This window comes from Pyrus communis, chromosome 11, assembly GCF_041283825.1.
Source record: "Pyrus communis isolate YQ-2024b chromosome 11, ASM4128382v1, whole genome shotgun sequence".
NCBI classification, from domain to species: Eukaryota; Viridiplantae; Streptophyta; class Magnoliopsida; order Rosales; family Rosaceae; genus Pyrus; species Pyrus communis.
Window position 1 is genome coordinate 8,229,848 of NC_142575.1, and position 19,203 is coordinate 8,249,050.

A 19,203-nucleotide genomic window follows, 5' to 3' on the forward strand; every position below is an offset into this window, starting at 1 on the left:
AATGTAACTTTTTGTAATGCTTTTTCATTTGCAAATATTATTGACACTCTAAATAGTCACCGTGTGGTAACCAGATTAATATAAGTCGTTTAGAAGGTAGAATTGAGTGTAGAGCTTAAATTATGTTTGAACTTTGTGGCACGTTCAGAAATTCCAGCATCTAGCTAGCTTGTGAAACTGCAATTTATTCGACACTTCTTATTGATGGAGGGAAACAAATAAAATTAAAAATTAAAAAACACAACTATGTATGAATACAATTTTGACTCACACATGGCACAACTATAAACAAAAGATGACCGGCCGGCGACGGCGAGCCACTTAATAGAGTGGCCTTTCTTCGTTCTGTTGAGGTGTTAGATCTGGTGTTGTTGGGGCACTTTGCCCTTGAATATTCACCTCAAACTGATTCATCGCTACTTCTGCATATTTCCCCACCATCTGGGGATCCATTGGCCCTCCTTGTGGTGGCTGGCCGTTAGGCATGTTGCCACCACCATTTTGCCCTGTAAAATGCACAAAAATAGGAGTCACAATAGTTCATAATTTCAAGCATATAGACTAATTACTAAAATATTGAGTAAATCCACATAGCTTGTCGTTGTGTATCATGACACTAACATGAGAGAATCTGGAATTATCAGGTCGTTGAATTAAATGATTGTTTGGACCATTTAATATTTTGTAAGTATATATATAGACACGTTATTGACTATTGACACGTTAGTCATACTATTGATACTTCGAATACATGTTTGTCGATATGCTTGTCAGTAGAAATCTAGGTGAAAATTAAATCCTAATGTGAGGACATCTTATTATAGGTGGCTAGATAAGACACACGGTCAAACTCTTCAACCCAAGATTTTCCCACTAACAAAATCGAGACTTACATACAATATGCCACTAAGGTGGTATTGTAAACTAATCATGCGTTATTAGTTTAGAGTATCATCAACGTAGGTGAAAAGTTGTTTGTCACGTGATAAGTCATACTACTTTTAATTGGACAGATAGGTCGCTACCTAGGTTTACTACCTCTTTTAACGTGATGTATTACACGATATGATACTTAGAGATTAGGTTGTATGCTTAATTACCTGCATAGTGTGCTGCAATTGCCGCTCTTCTCCTGGTACCGCTGCTTATAACACAAACTATGATTACCACAATGACCACAAAAACAATGATAGCTGGAACTGTAACTCCAATAATTAACGGTAGCTTGCTGCTTTTCTTCTTGCTGCTGCCACCACCACTAGAAGAGCCATTATCACTATCAGCTGGAATTATTGTCTTACAGGACGCGCCGGCGGCACAAAGATCAGGATTTCCCGACGACCTTCATCCCCAGAAAATAGAAGTTCAAACTGTCAACACAAAAGCAAAGAAAAAAAAAAATATATATATATATATATGCAAAAACAGAACCGGTTCTAAACTCTTTTTTTGTTTAAATAAAATAAAAAATAGAACTTGAGGAACACTAACCCGATAATAATATGTCACTAAATCGTAGCTCGTATAATATGATCTAGTTTTTATATTTTAAAAAAAAATTGTTATCAATTCTATTTGTCCATATTACATCAAGGGAGAAAAAGGAATACGTATACTTACACTAATTTCAGTTTGCTATTCGTTGAAATTGTGGTGGGAATGGGTCCACTGAATTTATTGTCTGCTAAGTTCCTAATAGAGGAGAAACTTTATGGTTAATTATACAGAAATTAGCAAGAATATAATCTTCTAGGAGACATTTTCTGGGGAAATATTACAATTGGGTTAGTTTGGGTAAGGTGCCAAGAAAATCAGGAATGGCTCCACCCAAGCTGTTGTTGTGCATGTCTCTGCAATTAAAAAAATAATTTGCAAGTGACATGGTTAGAATCTGAAAAACTATCTAAACAGGTTCCTTTTTTTATTTAATTATATTTTTCAGTTTATATTATTTTCTTTTCACCAACTAACTAGCTGTGTTCAGTGATAGCTTACATTGTCTGAAGAGCATCAAGGGAGCTGAAGTCTGGAAGTTGGCCAGAGAGGCCATAGCCACTCAGATACCTGAAAACCTCAAGTTCGTTACAAATTAATGAATATAATATAAATTGAAAATTTAACATAAAAATAAAAGGGTTTACTTAGAAAAAAAATTAAAGTAATTACAGTGCTGTTACGCGGGGTGTAATATCAGAACTGCAATTGACCCAGTCCCAGGTAAATGGAGAAGGGAGGCATGGGTCACCAGTCCATTCCTGTAATATACTGAACTTGTCTTGCAATATACCTAACCCTGTCACTGATATGTAGCAAAAGAAAACCCACAAAAAAGGAAAAAATTCGTCAATTTTCTGATTGTAATAACTAGAAAATGCACACACAAAATAATGAGCTCATTGATGGTCATATAATGATATGAAATGTAAATCATGCTATGTTATTAGGCTCTTAATATGATCAACGCTATTCAGCGCCTTGTTTTCAACGATAAGATGGGAGTATGGATTCATGTTCACATGTCAACGTGAGCAGTAGTACCATATCTCGGGAATCCTCAAATCGTGTTCCTTTATAGTATATCGTACGGTTAGTTTTCGTTAGGTACCGTTCATGTTTAACTTTAAATAAAAATATTTAGAATGATTTCTGACCTTACGATGTACAATGAATGAACATTTAAGGATCCTCAGGATCCTTACGAAGAGGATCCCGAGAGGATCCTCATTTGTGCATGAATTATCATAGTATGATAAGATTAAGGACTCGATACCAACCGTCGTTGCTATCCGTTCCACCCGTTAACGGACCACTGACATAATAAACTTCCATGGCATTAATCAATGGAGGAAGTGTCGAATCGGCGGTAGCTACCAGAGAAATATTTGTGCTGGAAGAAGCAGTAATGTTGGTAATAGACATCTCCGTGACAGTTCCATAGACAGGAACAATGGGGTCCGACTCCGACTTGCCGTCGATGTAAATCTCGAAGGATCTGGTCTCGGACGTGGTCAGTTGGCTCATTTCGGTGAAGTACATGATGATGTAGATGGGAACTTTATCGGTCGGAAGATCAGTGCCCAGACTAATTGATACGGAGGGTTTTGAGGTAGCTATTGCATACTGGAAAGCAGCAGCTGGAGGCTGATCTGGCACAGAGGTATCAATAATATGTAGATCGTTTGTGAGTTTTACTAATCCGTCTCCACCCTCCACTGGCTCCCAAATCCGATCATAATCATCACTTGGGTACCTGGAAAACCCACACACATATAAATATATCAATATCGCATGGAATTTGATTGTCTCATGAAATTAATAAATTGAAGTCAACTTAAATAGGATTAGTATTATACTATAGACTTTTGATAAACTATGGACTATGTATGGATCCTACATCCAATCCATTGTCAGGCTTTGGGTTAAGTTGACTTAAAATTTGGCCAAGTTAAATTGAGTATGTGGATATAGTACTACTACTCACATTTACATGAGCGACTGTTGTTAGTTTTTATTTAATCTCTAATAGATTTATTGTTAGTCTCTCGTGAACATGTGATTGATTATTACTAAACGTAAATCTAGGTGAGCTCACATGCAGTGGAGCTTACAAGTATATATGCCACCAAAATTGTTTATATGCTCACGTTCACATGAGCGATTGTTAGTTTTTCTTTAATCTCTAACAGATTTATTGTCGGTCTCTAGTGAACATGTGTTTGATTATTGCTAAATGTAAATCTAGGTGAGCACACATGCAGTGGAGCTTACAAGTATATACGGCCACCAAAATTGTTTATATGACACAAGTGAATGACTAATAATGTTAGAGTCGTCATCAAATTTATTCACTAAATAATGTGCCTATAGAGTATAGAAAGAAAAAAGAAAGGCTTCAAAATGCTTGAATTATAAGCAACCTTTTATATACCTTATATTATCAGTTGCACCATAAGCAACCCTTCTTGTATGAACCATAGCATATTCAGCGTCGACATGGCTGTACATATCCGTGCCCAAGCCCCCGATCTCGATAGCTGATATAAACGGAAGCTGGTTAGGCTTCGTTTGAGCAAGACAAATCTCTATAAAATCACCGTTGGCGACATAAACTAGTTCTTTATACACAAGATCAGTGGCTGAAGTTATGACGTCGGCCCAATAGTTCCCGTCCAGAAGAAGAGCAAATTCAGGAGGAGATGATTTCTTGTCATAGTTTCCATAAAAGAAAGATGCTCGCACAAGAAACTGAGCCCCCTTTTCTGCTTTGATGGAGTAACAGTTTCTTTTCCTGGTTGAAAACACTCTCAAGGTGGTCAACACACGAGCCACTCCGTTTGTGGTTTGAACCACTTGGGATTTTCCACCTGAAACAAATTCGTCGTCTCCAACCCATTTGATCGTATTTTCGTCCGTGAACGAATCCGATGACCCGCAATCGATGCTAACAACTGCAGATGAATCATGTGTAAGCAAGAAAAAAAGTATTAGTTTGATACAAAACATGCAAGGATGGTATCCAACACCGTGATGCTATACGGCAACTGTGTATCCGAACTCTAAAATAGTTATCATACACTCATTCAAATGCAAAATCTCTCCATCACTTTTAAAATGCCAAAAACAACTTTTTTAAAATTAAGAAAATGAAAGCTAAGTACAAAAAAGTACAAGAATAATCTTATTTGTATCAAATTTACTAACCGATCGCATTTATGACATACTGATTACTAAAGTACATTTACTTATGAGATATGAAATTAAATTACGAATATAAAGCGTAAATAGATAAATTAATAAACGTAGTACAAATAATTGCGTTACTCACTATTAGCGGATACAGATAACAGAGACAGAGCTACGAGGAGTAACACTAACAACAGTACTATGGAGCTAGCCATGGTGATTGGTGAGCACTGAGGACAAAATAAGAGGCACATATTATTGGTAATAAGCCCTTCCCATATATAGTGAGAGTTGGTTGATCACGACCCTTACATTAAGGGCATTGACTTGCCGAATGTGGAGTTTTTCTTGCCAATAATACTAGTTGCATGTTGGTAGTAAAGGAATTGGATCCAGTGGGAATTTCCTCTATATTTTAGTTGTCATCAGATGAGCTCAGACTCATATGAGACCGAAGAGGTGTAGAGACTAGAACCAATAGAATTGCATAGTGTCTTTTTTTCTAAGGGGATTTGATTTCCTGTAAGAATTTTCTCTTCGTGCATATCTTGTTTATTTGGACCTTAAGATTGAATAAATTAAATGAAAATTAATAAATAAAAATGGATAGTACTTGTATTTCCTCATGAAGGAGGAATGGATATATCTCACTCTTTGCGAATAATTTGTTAATCTTCATTTAAAGATCATCTTTACAAAAAACAACCATTCGGGTTAGTGATCGTTTATGCATTAAAATGTATGGATTTTGTCGACGACATAAATGCTAAGTAACATATTCATGATAAACCGTTTATTAATTCCATAATTTGGATGATTGAATGATATTCATTCGAATGATTTTTTATTGTGATTATTTTCAAATAAAGCTTAAGAAATTGAATCTTTTGGATTATATGATTAACATATGTTTTCTTTAAAAGGTGAGATAAATGCATTTTTACATAGAAAGTTGAAAGTATTTTTTAACAAAGATAAACAAGAATTCGCAAAAGCAGAAAAGAATGTGCGAAAATTATTTTTCTTTGCTTAAATAAGTGTTCTAGACGCTGTTCGCCAATTTGATTTGAAAGCATAGGTGAAGCTCCTGGACCTGAACGGAACCCACAAGATTATCTTTCTGTTGACTTTGACGTTAACTATAGCTCTCATTCGTTTGATTCTAGGGATCTCTATGGATTAAGAAGTAGTCAAAATCAACGGTTGGTGGTGAATTTCTGGGAAAGGAAGAGAGTGGACTTTATGAACTTGCAACAAGTTAAAGAGTAGACCCAGTCGCAGACAACGACATTTTTATGGAGATTAACGGCGTTGATATTCTTGTAATCATTGCTTATCATAAACAAGTTGGCAGTTGAAAAATAGGATGGAACGTGCATGAACGTGAATCTTCACATGAAGATAATGGGAAGAAGTTTTTGAAGATATAATCTTCATTAAGCAAGCAAGTCCACAATCAAATGTTACTAAACACTTGCTAGTTTGCTAGAGGTTGATTAGTGAAGGGGCCGCTTGAATTACATTTGATCAACTACCTCGTAATTTAGTGAAGGGGCCGCTTGAATTACATTTGATCAACTAGCTCGTAATTTAACGATAATAGAAGATATTTTAGATTCGATTTTCATTCATCTTTTGATAAAATAAAATAAAAAGCAAAACTTTTTTCTTTTTTGTTTGACGTCAAACTAAAACTAGTTAGGGTTAGTTTAGAAACGCTTGAAGCACTTCTACTCAAAGCACTTTTATTGTAAGGGCCTCTATAAGAAGCATGTATAAAAAATTGGGTGAAGTGCTGATTTAGTTTCTGAACTATCACTTCAGTGAAAATTAGTTCCCTAAATTATTTTTTTGGGTAAAATACGTCTCTAAATTCATTAAAAATTGCTAATTGCATCCTTACTATTAAGGTAAAGTGCCGATTTAATTAATCAATTATCACCTTAGTGAAAATTAGGTCCCTGAATTATTTTTCAGGTAAAATAAGTCCCTAAAAAATTGCTAATTTTATCCCTACTATTATATTCAAAGCTATTTTATCCAATTTTTTTGTCAACTTAAGTCATTTGACACATTTTAAAGTCCAACACCGTCATTTTCTCAAGCTCTTCACATTTCATATAGGTTGTGAATCTAACGTCTAATTTACCCTCCAGAGTTACGTTTTTACACTATTTCTTTATGAAAAATTATCAATCTACCCTTTAATGTGTATCACATGCAAGTAAAGTGACTTAAAATGACGGAAAATTGAATAGAGTAGCTTCGTATATAATATTAGGGAAGTAATTTGCAGATTTTTATAATTCAATGACTGATTTTTCTGGAAAAATAGTTTAGGGACCTAATTTTCATTCAGGTGATAATTTAGGGACTGAATTGGCAGTTCATCCCTACTATTATATTCAAAACTATTTTATCCAATTTTTCATCAACTTAAGTCACTTAACACACTTTACAGTGTAATACATCCTTTTCTCACCTCTAAGCTAATATAGGTTGCGAATCTAATGTCTAATTTACCTTCCAAAATTAACTCCATACACTATTTCTTTATGGAAAATTACCAATCTACCATCCAATATGTATTACATGCAAGTAACGTGACTTAAATTGACAGAAAATTGAATATAGTAGTTTCGAATCGAATATTAGGAATGTGATTGACAGATTTTTATAATTCAATGACTAATTTTTATGAAAAAAAATAGTTTAGAGACTTAATTTTCACTAAGGTGATAATTCATGGACTTGGGGTTGGTCCACAGATTTTTGAGGCCCGGGACGACATAAAAAAATAAGCCCTCATTTCATATAAAAAAAATATTTGTTTTCACACGTAAAACATCGATAAAATTATATTTAGAAAAACACTTCAAACTCAATAATTTAGAAATACGGAATAATTAATTTATTTTGTATCAAGAGAATGAAACTAAAAAACTTCAGGCTTTCAAGTAGATATAATATGAGTTTTGTTTTCTTATTAACTAACCTCTTCAATATAAGACTAAAAAAGTATTAATGTTTTTAAGTCTTTAAGGATATGTATAAGTAATGAATGAATACTAAATTAATCCTTTTGATGACACGTAATATTATTTGCAAATTTGGTCTAAAAATTTAGTCTACACATTATTTTTTGCTGAAGATTAGACTTGAATTGGAACAGATATTTAAAAATAGCAACCCACATAGCTACTAGCTAGTAAATAAATTAACAACTAAACAAAAATTTGTGAAAATTGAAAAAAATAAACATGCACATAGCATTTCGAACTTAGGACCTCTCGTTAATTTTAAACAACAAAAATCATTTATTCTAATTAAACTTCTTGATCATTTAGCCAAATTTTATAACTTTATACTGTTATAAAAAGAAATTTGTAAAAATGGGTATGTAAATAAACACGTGGTGTTTTGAACCTAAGGCCTCTTCATTCATTTTAAACAACAAAGCCACCAATTCTAGTTAAATTTCTTTGTCACTAAACCAAATTTTATAAATTTATACTTATAAAAACATATATAAACACCCTAATAATTTTGATGACCCCAATTTTTTTGGGCCCCGGACGGTCGCCCTGCTCGCATTGGGCCTAGGCCAGGCCATGGACTAATTGGTAGTTCACCCTAAACTTTTTGTTAAAACTTCAATTGCTTATTGAAAAAAGAACCAAAGTGTTTTTTGAAGGATTTGGATCTTTTCTTGAACTAATGGAGATGATCATCCTGATCAATTATCGTGGGTCGTTGACTTTTTATCCAACGGTTACAAGAGCTAATGGAGAGGATCCTCCTGACCAATCATCGTGAGCTGTTAGATTTTTATTCAACGGCTACAATCATTATAACTTTAAAGGGACCTCCTGTTTGTAACCGTTGGATAAAAATCCAATGGTCCACGATGATTGGTCAAGAGGATCCTCTCCATTAGCTCAGGAGAGGATCCAAATCCTTTTTTTGAAAGAAGTATTTAAAGTGCTTTATGAAAAAAAGTATCTAGCAACTACTTTTTCTATAAACCACTTCCAAGTGATTTTTCTACTCGGAAACGTTTTTGAACTTTTTCTTTTCAAACATTGTCAAAAGTGTTATTTAATAGTGTATCTAGGTAACACTTGTGACATCCCACATCGCCCAGGGGGTGATCCTTAAATGTATATTCTCATCCCTACCTAGCACGAGGCCTTTTGGGAGCTCACTGGCTTCGGGTTCCATGGGAACTCCGAAGTTAAGCGAGTAGCGCGCGAGAGCAATCCCAGGATGGGTGACCTATCGGGAAGTTCTCGTGTGAGTTCCCAGAAACAAAACCGTGAGGGCGTGGTCGGGGCCCAAAGCGGACAATATTGTGCTATGGTGGTGGAGCGGGCCCGGGATGTGGTGGGGGCCCGGGCCGGGATGTGACAACACTTCTAAACATGCTCTTAATCACATTTAGGTCCTGATAATAATTTTTTTTTCATAACTATGGTCGTAATTAAAGCAAAATTATGGTTGACAGACAGATTTGTAGGTTTCACGTTTTTGTTCAACAAATTTTATTATCAACTTATCATAAGCCGAATTTATTTTATTGTCCAAAGCAAGACTTGCATAAACAGTTTAATATCAAGGGTGTAAGGTCATCTCTAATCGACCTGACTAAAGGATCATAGAGCTAAATAGCTTGAAATGACACGAAACGGTCTCAAACCGGGTCTAGCTCAAAAGACTTATGGGCTCCACTGGGCCAAAAATCTGAAATCAAGCCAACCGGCTGGCTCATTCCAGCCAGCCAGCCAGCCAACCCCAGGCAGCCCAAGAATTTGAATTGCAAGAGTAACCTGGCGTCATGCTAACGTCATTTCTACATAATTTTCTTATAAATACCTAAGCTATTCATACACCATTTCTCATATAATTTTCACCATTCCATACTACCTTACCTCATTTTATTTCAATTCTTCACATTCTATTCTCTTACCTCTTCCAAAAATCTTTCCTTTAGTTTTTTCAATAATTTTCAAATGGTGACATCTGCAATGAAAGGAAGGGTTTGGACCCGAAAGAAGATGAAGTTCTTTGCATGACTTATAGATAGCTCTCGGAATGTAGTGTCAAGGGGAGTTCTCAAAACAAGTGAAGGTCTTTGGACTCGTATGTCCAAAAAGTACTATGAGTTCTACGAAGACACAACTCCACCGAATCCCCGAAATCACAAGAGTTGTTCTTCAAGATGGAAAAAACATCTTCAACTAAGTTTAAATAAATGACATCAAGCAATGGTAAAGGACGGAAGCAGACATGAAAGTGAAGCCAATTACTATGACGAAGTGTTTTCACAAGTTATTTCAAAGATTTAATTATATTACATTTAATTTCCTTTAATTTTTGTAATTATATTTAAGGTGTAGTTTTTAAATTTAAGTTGTAGTTTTTAAATTTAAGTTGTTGTAGTCTTTAAATTGATGTTGTAGTCTTTAAATTTAAGTTGTAGTTTTTAAATTTAAGTTGTTGAATCTTTAAATTTAAGTTATGGCACTCAAAGTATGTCCGAAAACCTTATTTTAATATGGTAGTTTAACTTAAGTAACCATATTAATTCAATTAAAATAATAAATTATGTTTGGCATATGACATTTTGGCCCCCTCAGTTGGAGATGGTTTTTTGTTAAGGGGTTATGTTTGCCCTATGGCCCTTTGGCCTCTCTCGATTGGAGATGGTATAAAATATGGTATGACACTATTTATTAAAATATTAATTTCTTGCAGGGCTATAGAGTTAAAGGGAGCCCTTTGGTCCTCATTCGGTTGGAGATGGCCTAACGTCAACTATTTTCATTTGACTCAGCTCCTCGAGGTGTGGATTTAATGGCAACTCATTTGGAATAAAGCTAAAATGTTGTCAACTAATTTCTTCATTACCAAATTCTGAGATCAATTTTCCCTTAAAAAAAATGCTGATATTGCTATCATATACATTTTATTTTAGGAGAATGCTAGAGAGACTATTTTTAAGACTACAATTATAAGGCCCTATTTGGTACACCGTATAAGGCACCGGATATGACTAATAATACAGTGTACCGTGTTTGGTGACCGTTTGGATTAAATAAGCACCGGATTAAATAATCCGGGCCCACCTTTTTTACCCGATGCTTACCTGCTTAGTAATACCGTGCAAATGCACGATACAAATTAGTCGGGCTTCGGTTGGAAATAGCAGTCTTCCTCACCATCTCTTCCTCTACAGGCGCTCTCCAGTGCTTTCTAGGTGCTCTTTCTTCCTCTCCAGGCACTATCTCTTCCTCTCATCCCAGGTTCGTCTTCTCAACTTCTTCTTCTTCATTTGAATCACAGTACTTTTCAGATTTCTTCTTCTAGGATTTCGCCCCTCCCTCTATTCTTCCCCCTCCTCCTATTTTTCTTGCAATTTTCTTTCAATTGATTGAATCTAGTTATCATTTTCTCTCTAATTATGCAAATGATTATGTAATTTTGTGTTTTAATTAGAATTTTTGAATTTTAGGGTTTTCTATTGGGGTCGAATTTAGGGTTTGTTGTTGGTGTTGAACTTACAATTTTAACTCTGTGTGTGTGTCTGTGTGTCTGTGCTTGCAATGTGCGCAGATAGTGTGTGTAGCGTGTGTGTTTGTGCAGCGTGTGTGTGTGTGCAGGGTGTGTATGTGTGCAGCGATGTGCGCAGATAGTGTGTGCAGTGTGTGTGTGTGTAGCGTGTGTGTTTGTGCAACGTGTGTGTGTGTGTGTGTGTGTGTGTGTGTGTGTGCAGGGCGTGTGTGTGTGTGTGTGTGCAGGGTGTGTGTGTGTGTGTGCAGTGCGTGTGTGTGTCTGTGCTTGCAATGTGCGCAGATTATGTGTGTGCGTGTGTGCGCGCTTGCAATGCAAGAGAAAACCAAGGGCAACGTGTGTGTGTGTCTGTGCTTGCAATGTGTGCAGATTGTGTGTGTGTGTGTGTGTGTGTGTGTGCTCGCTTGAAATGCAAGAGAAAACCAAGAGCTGTGTGTGTGTGTGTGTGTGTCTGCGCTTGCAATGTGCGCAGATTGTGTGTGTGTGTGTGTGTGCAGCGTGTGTGTGCTTGCAATGCAAGAGAAAACCAAGGGCAGCGTGTGTGTGTGTGTGTTTGTGCTTACAATGTGCGCAGATTGTGTGTGTGCGTGTGTGTGCAGCGTGTGTGTGTGTGCGCAGATTGTGTGTGTGCGTGCGCTCGTGCAGATTGTGTGTGTGTGGGTGCAGCGTGTGTGTGTGTGTGTGCAGATTGTGTGTGTGTGTGCGCGCGCGCGCAGTGTGTGTGTGTGTATGTGTGTGCAGATTGTGCGTGTGTGTGTGTTAACATGCTTCCTTCCGTTTTCAGTGTTATTATGCATTCATGCTCCAGTTACTTAATTTTTTGCCACTATCTAATAATGTTATTTTATATTATCACTAGACATGGATCGAAGAAAGATTGTGGCATGTTTCATTGTTAACGTGTGGTACTTGAATATTGTGACTTGGTTGATGATGTGGTTCATCAAGAATCATAATTCAGCTAGAAGGCGGAATCGGCAACTTGCACTTAGAAATCGCACATTTGTTAGGAGAATGGTAGGGTCAGCCTATTTAGATAGCATAATAGGATATGATGATGTTCAGTGTGTGAACCAAATTAGAATGGATAGAAGAACGTTCCACTATTTATGTCAAATGCTTCGTGACCACGGTAGAGTAAAATTGGATGTTGTAGTGACAATGGAAGAACAAGTTTGCATGTTTTTGCATATACTTGCACATCATGTCAAGAATCGTGCAATTGGGAGTAGGTTTTGTCAATCGGGGGAGACCATAAGTAGGTATTTCAATTCCATTCTACATGGAGTGTTAAGGCTACAAGGTACACTTTTGAAAGTGCCAGAACCCATTCCTAATGCCTACCCAGATCCTAAATGGAGTTGGTTTGAGGTATTCTTCATATTTTATAAAAATTACTTCTAAAATTAATGTAATTAAATATATTGAGCATACTAATGTTAATGATTTTTTTTAGAATTGCTTGGGGGCATTGGATGGGACTTACATTAATGTTCATGTCCCTGAGCGAGATAAACCAAGATACCGATCAAGGAAGGGAGAGATTGCGACCAATATGTTGGGAGTCTGTAATATGGACATGAATTTTATATTTGTGTACCCAGGTTGGGAAGGGTCGGCATCTGATTCTAGAGTACTCCGAGATGCGATAAGTAGACCATCGGGATTAAAAGTTCCCACGGGTAACAATAGATTATTTGTTTATATTAGTAATTTGAATCCTCATTTTTCTTATATATAGTAACATACATTTTTTTGTGTGTTAGGGTGTTACTACCTTGTGGATGGTGGGTACACAAATGGTCCAGGATACCTTGCACCGTATAGGGGAGTGCGTTACCATCTCTCGGAGCAGAGAAATAGAAGACTCCCGATTAATCATGAGGAGTATTTCAATATGAAACATGCTCAAGCTAGAAATATCATTGAAAGATGTTTTGGACTACTTAAGATGCGTTGGAGCATCTTAAGAGGTCCATCATTTTTCCCAATTAAAACACAATTTAGGATTATGACAGCATGCTGCCTATTACATAATCTTATTAGAAGGCATATGTCAGCTGATCCAATAGAAAATGAAATCCTAAACTTGGACGAATCTGAAAGTAGTGATGATGATGAAGATATGATTGACAGTGTTCAACCTACACAAGAATGAACTGCATGGAGAAACACTTTGGCTATGAATATGTACAATGAGTGGCGTGCACAAGTGTGATTTGATTAAATTTTTTTACATATGCACGTTGTGATTTGGTTATGGTTTGTTATTTGAACAAATAGTGATTTCTTATGTATTCGGTTATGATACTTTATTCGAACAAAGTGCAACTTGGTTATGTATTTATTTAAAAAGTGTGATGATTTGTTTATGGTTTTTTTCACTTACTATTAATTATATGCATTATTGATTATATGTCCTAATGCCAATATAAAGGGTGTTCCACATGTTGTGTATGTAATTGTAGGAATGGAAAGTGAACAAAATAGTCAACCAAAAGGAAGTAGAAGGGTTTGGAAACAACATGAAGAAGATGCATTGCTCTCCATACTTGAGGAGGCAGTTGTTAAGAATTTGCGATGTGATAACGGTTGTTTCAAACCTGAGACAATGGCTCAGTTTGAAACAGCTATTAATTTGAAATGTCCTAATGCCAATATAAAGGCAGTTCCACATATTGAGTCCAAAATGAGGAGGTGGAAAAAAGATTATGCAATAGTTTATGAGATGGTTAATAAAACTGGTTTTGCATGGAATGATGTACGAAAGTGTATTGAGGTTGATAGCACTGAAGTATGGCAATCCTATATAAAGGTAATTCTCGAACATAATACTAGAATTTAACTTTACATATTTGATTACTTAACATGTTCCCTTACATATAATTTAATAGTACCAAACCATACCCTTTAGCCCTATTCATTATAACAGCTTAATTAAATTAATGGATGCTTGATTATATCAAGACAGGTTGAAGGGAACAAAATAAGATTGTTTGTATTTTATGGATAGTGTGATTTGTTTTCGCATTGCAGGTTAACAAAGAAGCAGAAGGCTGGCTAGGAAAATCGTTTCCATTGTATGATAGATTGAATGTTATTTTTGGGAAATACCGAGCAACCGGAGTAGGAGCTGCAACTCCTACTGAGATGATGAATGAGCCTGAGCACATTAGTGAAGATGAAGATGAGGTGGAGACTAGTTCTCCCTCTGTTGCTCGACGGTCCAGTAGTTCAAGTACCCGGAAAAGGAAGAGAGCTACTAATGATAATGATCTTGCTGTGGCATTTAAAGAAATGCTTTCTGAATCAGTTGATAAGTTGGGTGAAGTTTTACAAGTTGCTTTTGGGAAAGGAGTGGATCCAAAACCTGAGATTGTTTCAGAATTGTCAAAGATGGATTTGTCTATTGAGGATCAAATCAAGGCACTAAATATCCTTTTCGAAAAGCCACAGAATGAGAGGACATTCTCGTCTTTGGATGGTGCAATGAAAAAAGCCTTTGTACTCATGTTACTTGGATAAAGTAACCCCAATTGACATTTCAAACCAACAACAATATATTTTGTTAAAAGCTGTAGCATGCATATATTTTGTTAAAAGTAGCATGCATATATTTTGGCTATCTGGACAAACTGTTTCTTACTGAAACCACCTTGCATTTGTATATTTTATGAACTTGGATATGTGGTTGGATTATATATCGTAACGATTGTAGTTGTTTTTTGTGAACCTTTTTTTATGTTATTAGAAAATATTTTGAATTTGATGTATGAAATTTACTATTTTTCTTTGTTATTTGAAAATTTATGTGGTTTTCAATAGGTATCAATATGAGAAAAGTTCAACAAACAAAGAAAGATATGTTAAATTTTTTTTTTCTTTTGTCCTATCCGGTTCAGTACCAAACACAGTATAAATAATACGGTCATTAATCCGATACTGCACCAAACGCCTGACTAATTTAGTCAGTACTATCCAGTGGCTATTTATCCTATCCGACAGAAATAGTCAGTACAGTCCGAGCTGCCAAACGAGGCCTAAGATTGTCTCCAACAGTGAAGGCAAAGAAAATAGACAAAATTGTACTATAATGGTTGACGTGACAAGTTGTCTACTTAATTGCCTCACAAAAAAAGTGCATCACTCCAATAGAATAGGTAAACCAAATAGGCAAATTTTATTTATTATTTTATTTTCATCTCTAACATCTCTAACATCTCCTCTTATCCTTTATTTTTGTCTCCTTCATCCATATGGAATACTTGATTATAAATATAAATGTGGAACCCTATTTTCCTATAATGTTGAAAGTAGGCAATGACATTGCTTACTTTGTAGGTGTAGGTAAACTTTGCCTACTCAATTGCCTATACCAAGCATGTTTTTGCTGACGTGGCTCATCAAAATACGTTTAATTACCCATTTGCCTACTCCATTAGAAATGCTCTAAATCACCTTATATCGCGGTCGAAATGGCACGCCAAGTCATTTAAAGCAGTCCAAGTATATTTTAAAACATTCAATCTCCTATTGAAAAATAATCACCCATATAAGCAATTATTTTTTTAGAAAACTTATATTCAATTTGATAAAAGAAAAATATGTATATACAAATTTTAATAGTGGAAAAACAGAATTAGGATATTTTAATATAAAGAGTCATTGAATAGGGAAGACCAAGAAAACAATGGAAGCTGGATTATTCCAAAGTGTAATTAAAAGGTCCACTAGTTCATAACAAAAGCTGGATTATAATTTTCTTACAACTTGCATTATCTCAAGAGATGCACGTTAATCTTTGACAAAAAAGACGAGATGCATGTTAATCTGATCATATCAGTGCAGATGTATTCACATACAACATCTTAGCTGACACACATTGTAAGGAGGGGATCGTTGTAGAAGCAAAAATTGTGGTTGAAATGATGAATCATAGAGACATTGCACCTGATACGTTTACTTACAATTCGCTAATGGGTTGTTACTGCTTGCGAGGGGAAATGGGTGATGCGAAAAAGGTTTCTGACCTAATGCTTAGCAAAGGTTCCATGGTTACTGCTTACAGTTATAACATACTGATAAATGTTGTAAGCATAGAAGGATAAATGAGGCACTGATGCTTTTTAAGGAAATGTCTCGTAGGATAGTGGTTCTGGATGTCGTTGCTTATAGCGCTCTTGTGGAAGGATTTTGCAAGCTAGGCAAAATACATGATGCACAAAAGCTGTTTTCCAAAGGGGTGTGCTATCCACACATCCCATTTTACTTCTCACACACCCTTGATAATTTATGTCCGTTGATCTTCTTCAATTCATCCGATCTGATGGTCGAAATTTAAAAAGGTATGTGTGAAGTAAAATGAAGTGTGTGGATATCACACCCCTTACCAAAATGCACGCTTGTGGGCATTTTCCAGATGTTCAAACTTATTCTATTTTAATTGATGGCCTGTGTAAAAGCCAACAACTTTCCAAGGCAATGAAACTTTTAAGAGAGATGGTAGGTTAAAAGTTGGATCCAAATGTTGTGTGTTGCACTACTCTCATTGAAGGTATGTGCATTGCTGAAAAACTTGAATCGGCAAGGGATCTCTTCTGTATTTTATTATCAAAAGGATTTCAACCTAATGCCAAGACATATACCGTAATGATTAATGGACTTTGTAAGGGAGGGCTAAACAAAGAAAGATGGAGCCTTCACAAAGGTTGTTTACTTGAAGCCCCACTACTTGGAAAAACTACAGAAGCGGGAGGCATCAAATAAGAGGCCTCAATACTTGGTGGAACGCTTGATGAGCCAGGAAAAAGGTGCATCTGGAAGAAAGCCGCAAACCTTTGACGGTCACTTTGAATTTGACCATTGGATTCTTGCAGCTCATCAAGCTTCCTCTTCATTCTGGTCGAATAGTTATTTGCAAGCACGTGCAAACTTCTATTCTCGTGCTTAAGCTGTTTGATCTCTTGCTTAAGACTTTCCACCTCCGCTATCAATGATTCAACTTGGCGGGATCGAGCAAGTAGGCGTTGGCCCATGTTGGATACAGAGCCTGCACACTGAACACTGAGAGCTAGGGACTCTTGAACGGCCAACTCATCGGACCGTTCTGAAAGTAGCCTACTATCTTTTGGAGTGAGGAGGTTCCTAGCTACTATCGTAGCTGTTGTTACATCCTTCATCATGGAGTCTTCACCTGTAAGAGGGCCATTAGAAGATAAGAAAGAAGGGCACCATACATTTACCTGACGCGGCGCACTCGGATCACTGCTGAGGCTCAAATCTAAGCAGATGTTAGATGGGTTAGCCATTTTTCAAAGGTATTCAAAGAGAAGGGTTGGGTAGGAGTAAAATCTAAAAGGGCCGGAGACGATTTTCAAGAATGGGCAATCTTCAAAGTGTGCATGTTGGAGGTGATCGATACCTCTATAAAAAGCGAAGGTGACACGACCACCGATTCAAAAAGCCGGAATTTCCTGCGTAAAGTTCGACGACGCTCTCTCGGCTTTTCAGAAAACGCGTTCAACTTTGTCAAAAGATCTCTGACAAAGTTGAGAACACGTGGAGGTCATCATCGCAACTACACACTTTTGCCGACAAGCGTAAAGTTCGGCGACGCTTTCTCTGCTTTTCAGAAAACGCGTGCAAATTTGTCAAAAGATCTCTGACAGAGCCGCATCCGCACTACTACTTGCCGCTCAGAAATCAAAGAGGCGTTTGTTCAGAAATCGAAGAGGCGCCTGCTCAGAAATCAAAGAGGTGTTTTCAAAGATCGAAGAGTCATCACTATTTGAATTTCAAAAAGCCGGATTTGCTGGATCAAAACTTTTGTCGACAAGGGTAAAAGAACAGTACCACCACTTGCTATTGGGAAATCCCTATATATGTCGACCTTCATCTTTTATGGCAAGGCAGACCTGAAGAAAATGCCCAACTCTTCCTCACCTCTGAGGGCGCACTCCCAACAAAGCCTCTCGAAATACTCAATTTTTCTTCTTCCCCAATGTGCTGATTCATTCGCTGCCTCTTCAAAAGCAAAAGTATCTCATATCATCAAGGGCGAAAGCAAATGTATCTCATATCATGCTCTTTCCTTGTCTTTTCCTTTGTCCTTGTTATTACTCGCATGGCAAAGAGAAAGAGAGCAATCAGAGGCACTTGGAGTCAGCCTTCCGATCTGGAACCGACTACCTGGAATCTATTCCTGGTTGCTTACCTAGTATTGCTCTCGAGTAGTCATCTTCAACGGTTGATACACTGCCAGAGAAGGGACAGCTAAGACGGGTGACAATGAAACATCAATCTTTCCAATTCGTATTCAATACGAATTGGAAAGATTGAACAAAGAAACAGGTCAACACCTCCACCTCGTACTTGCCTGCCATGTGTCTGAATCCTGAAACCGCTCATAGACCTTCGGGGGAGACCAAAAGAATCCTCCAGCCCAGTTCAAGAATAAGCCTGTGGAATCACCAAGATCAAGCCTCAATGCAATCACCAAAGAGAAGATGGAATTTACACTCCATAACCAGATTTGCGTCCCTAAACTCTTCTCTTTGTTAGTTACATTCTGCCATGTTTAGTATGTTTAAGTGCTGTTTGTGTGTTTACTTATGTTTTGTGTGAATCTATGCTTAAAACATTGAGAACAATGTTTGATTTAAGTGTGGGGGGGTAACTAAGTATATTTGCTGCAAATTCGTGGGATTTTATCACTCTTAACTTCAAGTGTTGTTCCTTGCTGTTTTAAAATGTTTTTAAGCTGTTTTAGAGTGTTTTAGTATTTTTTGTTTTATAACTCCGAAAAGCACATAAAAATTTGAAAAAAAATGTTTTGAAAAACCTAAAAAGAGTGTTTTGAGTCGTTTTTGTGTGTTTGTGTCTTAGGGTACCTTCCAACACAATGATGAGGATTTGGTTTGTAATTGCATGACTGTTAAAAAGAGTTAGAAA

At 36.5% G+C, this 19,203-nt stretch overlaps 2 protein-coding genes across 2 annotated transcripts; one reads left to right on the forward strand and one right to left on the reverse strand.

Annotated features, from left to right (window-relative positions):
• Positions 1-172: 172 nt before the first annotated feature.
• Positions 173-4,937, reverse strand: LOC137743097 (uncharacterized protein At1g24485). The gene is made up of 9 exons (XM_068483008.2): positions 4,826-4,937; positions 3,929-4,448; positions 2,775-3,250; positions 2,167-2,299; positions 1,996-2,064; positions 1,779-1,850; positions 1,621-1,692; positions 1,101-1,342; positions 173-506 (listed from the first exon to the last, which is right to left on the reverse strand). Exons 1-9 carry the CDS (start codon positions 4,935-4,937, stop codon positions 322-324), a joined length of 1,881 nt encoding a protein of 626 aa, XP_068339109.2. The 3' UTR covers positions 173-321.
• Positions 4,938-11,975: 7,038 nt separating this feature from the next.
• On the forward strand, positions 11,976-14,985 carry LOC137715656 (uncharacterized). Its single transcript, XM_088679062.1, has 4 exons — positions 11,976-12,624; positions 12,710-12,935; positions 13,722-14,068; positions 14,290-14,985. Exons 1-4 carry the CDS (start codon positions 12,115-12,117, stop codon positions 14,776-14,778), a joined length of 1,572 nt encoding a protein of 523 aa, XP_088535188.1. The 5' UTR covers positions 11,976-12,114; the 3' UTR covers positions 14,779-14,985.
• Positions 14,986-19,203: the final 4,218 nt, after the last annotated feature.